Source organism: Setaria viridis, chromosome 9, assembly GCF_005286985.2.
Source record: "Setaria viridis chromosome 9, Setaria_viridis_v4.0, whole genome shotgun sequence".
Classification (NCBI taxonomy): Eukaryota; Viridiplantae; Streptophyta; class Magnoliopsida; order Poales; family Poaceae; genus Setaria; species Setaria viridis.
Window position 1 is genome coordinate 45,462,182 of NC_048271.2, and position 6,850 is coordinate 45,469,031.

A 6,850-nucleotide genomic window follows, 5' to 3' on the forward strand; every position below is an offset into this window, starting at 1 on the left:
AAGCTTTAGACGAGTTGACGGATGCGTGCAACCCAACACCTAATACCACTAATATTCTTGTGAAGTTAGCAGATATTTCGTGAATTGACTACAGCTCAGTCCATGACTCCTTGATCATCTTATAAGACCATTTCGTATGGTCTTAAGATGGGGTGATGGGTGATGTGTGTTGAATGCCTCCATTAGAGAATCCCCCTCTACAAATTGTTTCGTTTGCCCCCCACAGACTAAAGCCATTCTGAAGAAGAGGAGCCTTTTCCCTTGACAGCAACATCTGGTGTTTAAATAACATCTATGGTTGTGCGAGAGAGACATTAGAAATGGGCAATGTCCCTTTGTGAAAGCTTGAATGGAAATTAAAGAAGGGCAACAAGGCCCGTGAATTGATGCTGTGGGCCATGATCTTGTCCCCGTTAGTGGACAAGATGGTTCATTCGATATTCTCTTTCCTTGCTAATGTTCCTCCTTTAATAGTGTAGATAGAGGACAAGTTGATCTCAACCAGGACAGGTTAACTGACAAATATGTAGTAGGGTTTATCCATTCCTCTTAGACTAGGAAGTAGGAACTACTAATCTTAGACTAGGGAAACTATAATTTGGACTTGATAGATCACCAGATATCATTTCTAGAGAATAATGTTCGTGGACCAGAAATGCGTTTGAATCAAGCGTATTTTATAGACATTTGTTTCTTCTCTCCGAGACCAAGACCTCACTTTTTTCTTGGTGGTGGAACTTTCAGAATGGAATCAAAATCTGACGAAAGGAAAAGAATCCCAACAGAACATTGGGAAACGGAGACGAAATCACTTAACGTTTCCCCCTGCATCCTCTAAACTTTTCAGCAGCCACGCACTTCTTGTGATCACAAGCAATCCGCCTGCAGCCCCATGTCATTGCACTGCCGAGTAGTAGTATCTTGTGTTCTTCCTGTTGACCCATCTGCCTCCTTTTTCTGCCCTGCATTGCTCATGCCTTCACTCTTCAGCGAAACTTTTTTCCGCTCTCAAAAAAGGCACGTAGAACGACTCTTGCAACGAAAGAAAACAAGACCCAAACCTCTTGATTCATCCCCAAGGTATGCTCAGCCGGACGTTTCAACGAAGCAACAGACCTCCAAATTCAACCCAAGCAAGCGAAGCAACCCCCTGATCGGTGGACAGCACAAGTGCGCAACGGTAAGAAGACACGGCCGTGCGTGGCGCCAACGGTAAAGAGGAGAGCATTGACAACGCATCATCACCAGCAGAGACGCCGTGCACGCTGTATTTTTTGCACTGTCAAGATACGGTTTGCATTTGTTTAGTGCATTGATTAGGGAGTAAGCACAGTACTTTACAGCCATATGACGGCCTAATAATATAATGGCTAGTTTAATAGCCATATGGACTAATATTCCCTCGTCCTGCCTACCAATGCAAGCAGGCGTACCGTTTCTTTTTCATAAAAAAAATAGGCGTTGACACTTGAGGTGATGAGGCCCTGATGAACATGTCCGGATAACGCTCGGATCGTCGCCACATGAACGTCCCAAGACGAGACACGACCGTTGAGTGCTTCGTTGCCTCGGATCCAGAATGCCAGAGGAGATTCAGCTGCAACACCTAGTTAATCGAATAGATATATGTTCATTCTTCGTCAACCAGAGATTCCTTTTCGTTGCCGTTGAGATGGTAAATCTCTACATTCCTGGTGCTTCGTGCCAGAACAAGTTAAAAAAAAAAAGAGCAAGGGAATAAGCTCCGTCAAAACGTGGCCAATTCTTGCAAGAGCTCGACATTTTCCACCGAATTACCGCATCCCAAACAGGCATTTGCATTCTCTCGAGCATATTTTGTTCTGAACAAAATACGTCAAATATTTTAAGAGGCCTTGTACCTTCTGAACCAACCTGATCTGCTAGTGCTCGTCTCCCAAATCAATCTCGATTGGCTCCAACACTTTTGCCCATTTGTGGTGGTGGCGCCGTCTGATCCCGATTCCTGATCTCCGAGCCGATTCGAAGCGGCAGTCTTGTCACTACCCATGAAACGGACGCCATCAGCGATCGCAATCAAAAGGGCGCGGACATCAGCAAAGGGACTGTGGCCGTTAACCCAACCACCGTCCAAGGGCCATCTCCTTTTCGTCTGCCCCGCACTCGAGCAACACTAATCCTCCCTACCAGCCAAGGAACAGCACAGCCATTAGTGCACTAATCAATTGCAGCATGGATTTTTTTTTATCAAACCGAAATGAAAATTAGTGTACTCTCTCTTGTCGCAGTCGTCTACCAGCTCCTCCTACTGAACACACTGGAATATTCAAGACCAGGATCGTCGTAGCTGCTCCCATTGCATTGCATTGCACCAAGAAACCGAAATGGTGACCGGAGAAGCAATTTCAGCAACGAGAACAGTTCATCCTTCACCTAACGCGAAATCGGGCGGAGTCTTCTGCACCCAATCGATCACCTGCAGTAGTTGGCGACCGTGGACGAGCGAGCGAGGAGCACACAACCTGATAACCTACGGAATCAAATAGCTGGAGGCATGTGTTTGCGTGGCTAATCCCCTCTCTAATTGCCGCACACATGCCATCTACCTCAGGAATGATCCATGCAAACTCAGCAGGGCCAGGGCATGTTTCTTTATCCGGTTCCGGTATGCTAAACGATTGCGAAGTCAATGACACCGCTGCTGATAGCCGTTGGTAGGGCAACGAATTGACAGGAATTGGGGCGAGAATTTCACATGTTTCCAGCCTTAGGGAGACAGTCCAGATAAGGGCATCTCAACTGCCTTCTCCCCCAGCATTTTGACATCGCCTTCATCTTCTTGAGAGGATCAATAATGGAGCGGAGTGGATTGTACAGTATGCGGTCCGGAATAAACTTAGCCTGCCGTGTAGATGCAGCACAGAATGTGCTGTATAGATTAAGAAAGCCGATCCGAAATGATGTCCTAATTGCGCATACTGTATTGAAGTATGGATTAAGAAAGCTTATCTTAATTCCTAATACTAAGTAAATTGCAAGTTGGTGTTATACCCAGTAATGTTCCCAGGAGGAGGGTGCAAGGAAGAAGCATTCCACAAAGAGTGCACCTGGTGATGAACATCAACCATGTGGCTACCATTCTAGGCAGTTGGATAGGAACAACAGCTCGCATTGTTCAAAGTTAGTGAATTTTATTCAGATAAACTCAATCCATCCAGCAATGCGAATGTGGCAAAGGGAGCAAAAATGGCCAGTTCATAGTCCCCAAAATGTAGCAAAGGGCGCAAAACTTCATGGTTACTCCGTGCTTGTTCACACCGTACATAGGTGAAGCAAGAAACAAGCCACAAAAGGCATCCAGGACCAAGAATGGACCTGTCAGTCTATCCAGCATTTGGATGAGGGTGTTTGCTTTAGGAATTTTCGGAATTTAGAGCACAGGACATACAGAAAAGTGATGCATATCCTAGGGCACAGATGGTTCATCGGCTAATCCCTCAATTCCTTATTAAACTCGTTTTTCTTTCACCCCAAAGCATATAAACAATTCCATTCACCATAAACTGCAGTTCAATTCAAGAATTTCAGAGTACTCTCGACAGCACTTGATTGAAAATGGGATTGCTCCATCCAATTCATTGATTGAAATCATGATTTCATCTCAGAACTTTTACAGTACACTTTGGACAACACTTGATTGGAAATGTGATTGCTTCATTCCATGATCCATCCATTGATTCATCCATTCATCATAGCACCAAAATGTAGTGAAGCTGGCTGCTGGTGCTGCCGGGCTCCATTCGATTATTGTGTGACAAGGATACCAAGGCAGTAACGAGAGATCGAGGAGGCATCAGCGTTGATTGTTACAAGGAGGAACACCTCGGTATGCCACCGATCTCTGAGCTAGGCCGAGCTGAGGCGAGCAGAGCAACCTAGTTGCCATTGCCCATTGCCATGGAGGTGTTGCTCTGGCCGTTGCAGGCGCGCGCGCACAGGAGGAGGAAGGAGATCCAGAGGTGGAGCCTAGCTTAGACTAGAAGCCGTTCATCTCGAGCAGGTAGGTGCGGCGCTTGCTGAGGACGCCGACGGCCTCCCTGAAGGGCCCGTTGAAGGTGTCGGCGACGAAGTCGTCGAGCTCCTTCCTGCCGCCGCCGATGCCGCCGGACTCGCCGACGGGCTTGATGACCACGAGCGTGGCTCCGTGGATCCTCGTGCCGTCAGAGAGCTCCAGCAGCGGCGCGTAGCGGAGCTTCATGTTGCAGGCGGGCACCTGCGTGCGGTTGGCGGCGGCGGCCGCGGCGAGCGGCTTGTCCCTGAACTCCTTGAGCTGGTCGCGCCCCATGCTGAGGGTGCCCTGGCCGTGCGCGTCCGTGAGTGCGACCTGCTCCAGGGTGGGGTGCTCCTTGACGATCTCGCGGAGGAGGTAGTGCCTGGTGGCCGCGGCGATGAGGGAGCTGATGGTCCAGACCACGCGCAGCTTGAGGCCGCCGTTGGTGTAGAAGGACTCCGGGATGCTGCCGCTTTCGTCGCCAGCGCCATCGGAATCGGTGGCGGCGGCGGCGGCGGCCATAGGGGCGTGGGTGCCGGCGGCAGCGCGTTCCACCTTGGTGCCGCCGAGGATGACGCAGCTCTGGAGCGTGCTGCCGAACACGGCCTTCCACTTGAGGATGACGCCGTCGTCGGTGCCGACATCGGAGACGGGGAGCTCCATGCGGAGGTTCCGGATGCTGCTGAAGTTCTTGAGCACCTGCGCCGGCGAGTGGTGCTGCTGCTGCTGCGAGTGCTTGCCGCCGTGCGCGCCGGACTTGGCGTCGCAGTGCGCAAAGGGCTTGAGCACGGCGTTCAGCATGGCCTTGAGGAGGTGCGAGAGCACGGCGCGCGGACGCGGCGCCCCCGCGAGCCCCAGCGCGTCGGCGCCGTCGCCGCCGTCGGCGGGGATGACGCGGTCGATGCGGAGGCAGGCATCGTCGACGAGCGGGACGAGCGCGTTGAAGCGGCGCGACACCGCGGAGCAGCGGCCCAGCGAGCGCGCGTCGGCCAGCTTGTTGAAGATGATGAGCACCAGCGAGTCCGGGACACGGTCGAAGTGGTCCTCCCCCTCCGCCGCGAGGAGCAGGTCCTCCGCGAAGATCCGGTGCTTGGACTGCATCCTTCCTGCCTTGGATATTGGATTCTTGCGGCGGGTGGAGCGGAGGAGATGGCGCGCGGGGCAGTAGGATGAGGAGGAGTAGGTGAGGTAGGAAGGGGATGGTGGTGGCGAGTGAAGGCGCGGCAGAGGCGCTTATAAAGGCGGGGGAGGAGAGCGACCGTTTGTTAAGTCCATCCATGGCTCGCTGTCGGGGATGCCCCTCCCCTAATCATACCGTTAGAGAGGAGAGAGGCGATGAATTAATTCCTTTTCTTTTCTACCGTTCCTCCCCCTCTCCGGCTCTCCTGGTCCTAGGAGATTAGTTTAATCCTCCTCCTCGTCTCACTCGATCCTATTCCTGCTGCTGCAGAATCTGGGCAACGGCACTCTCGGTTGTCAGTGACCAGTAATTAGTACCTTGTCATTGCGTCTTCAACAAACGATTGCATTTTGCTTCCTTGCATGTGTCCAGTAATCGTTTGTGTCACTGACAAATTGGTCCAGTAATTTTCAACAAAATTTGCTTCCTCCACTTAGCCCTCAAGTACTTCTTGCATGTGTCAATTTGCAGATTTTGAACAATTTGCATATTTTGAATGAAAATTGAACAATCATATCTACGTGTTTCTAATTCCAGAACAAACCGAGACTCTACCTTTTAGTTGCAAAAGGAGAGGGAGGGAGGGAGGTCGACAGCAAGATCTATGAGATCGAATGTACAGCCTTTTCCCGGGATAAAGTGCCGCTACCACTAATCATTCAATCATATCCCTTAACCAAAACCCCTCATCGAGTTGTTTGTTCATCTTTTCAAAAAAAAAAAGTTGTTTGTTCGTGCTGCACTGAACAGGATGATGGGCGTCTACAGGTCCACCCATACTGTATTCCTTTTCCAGGACGGGAAAGGCCTTTTAATTTCTTCCCCCCAGCAAATTAAAGCGTCCTAAGAACAGCAGCTACAAGCCCTTTTCGCGCGCCGCTATATAATTGCCTCTCAAAAGCTACCAGCGTCGTTACTCAGGTTTTATTGCAGAGGAAAAAAAAAACAAGGTTCGTTACGCAGTAGTGTACATACGGAAACTGTGCAACTGCCTTGTCAGCCATTTTTCCTGGATCCTGGTGGTTCGGCTCCCTCACCGGAGGGACGAGTGCCACGCCGCACGTACAGGCGCGAGGGATCGCTCTGCTTTTTCCCTGCACCGCACCTCGGCACCGGTAGAAACCAACCAAACCTACCAGACGGGGAGGCCAAAAGGAGATCGAGGTCACGAGGACATTCGCTTTGCGGTGCCATGGTCCTTTCGTGTCCCTCGCGTTTCAATTTCAATTCGATCTGTGTAACTAACAGAAGAAGTACATTCTTGTTAGGGAGGCCAATTGCGAATGCAAAACGGGGCTCAGATTACCTGAAAATTTCTAGGCCCATCCACGCTAAGCTTCCAAGCACGCATAATAAAATATCTGGGCATCGAGTTGTGCGTGCAACTGCGCACGGGGCAGGCCGTGCCCGTGCTCTCTCTGCTCGCCCGTGGAGCCAGCTCTGCACGCAAGGCCTGAGCCCGAGCGAGAACGAACAACTCCAACCGCCAAATAATGCGGTAGCTCGGGGGTGAGTTGTACACCATATGCACGGTCGTCCGCTACTGACTCTCATCATATGATTGGGAGAACTGAACCATCCATCATGCATACATTATACAACACTCTACTTGCTGTGTACTGTATGTGTGATGGTGTGTA

General features: G+C 50.7%; 1 protein-coding gene across 1 annotated transcript; it reads right to left on the reverse strand.

The window, feature by feature from the left end:
- Positions 1-3,584: 3,584 nt before the first annotated feature.
- On the reverse strand, positions 3,585-5,274 carry LOC117840935 (F-box protein At5g46170). The gene has a single exon (XM_034721481.2). The coding sequence runs from the start codon at positions 5,129-5,131 to the stop codon at positions 4,016-4,018; it is 1,116 nt and encodes a 371-aa protein (XP_034577372.1). The 5' UTR covers positions 5,132-5,274; the 3' UTR covers positions 3,585-4,015.
- Between the last annotated feature and the right edge of the window lie 1,576 nt (positions 5,275-6,850).

Coding starts and splice junctions, on each gene's coding strand:
- LOC117840935 (XM_034721481.2), bottom strand. CDS start 5,131: ATGCAGTCCAAGCACCGGATCTTCGCGGAGGACCTGCTCCTCGCGGCG.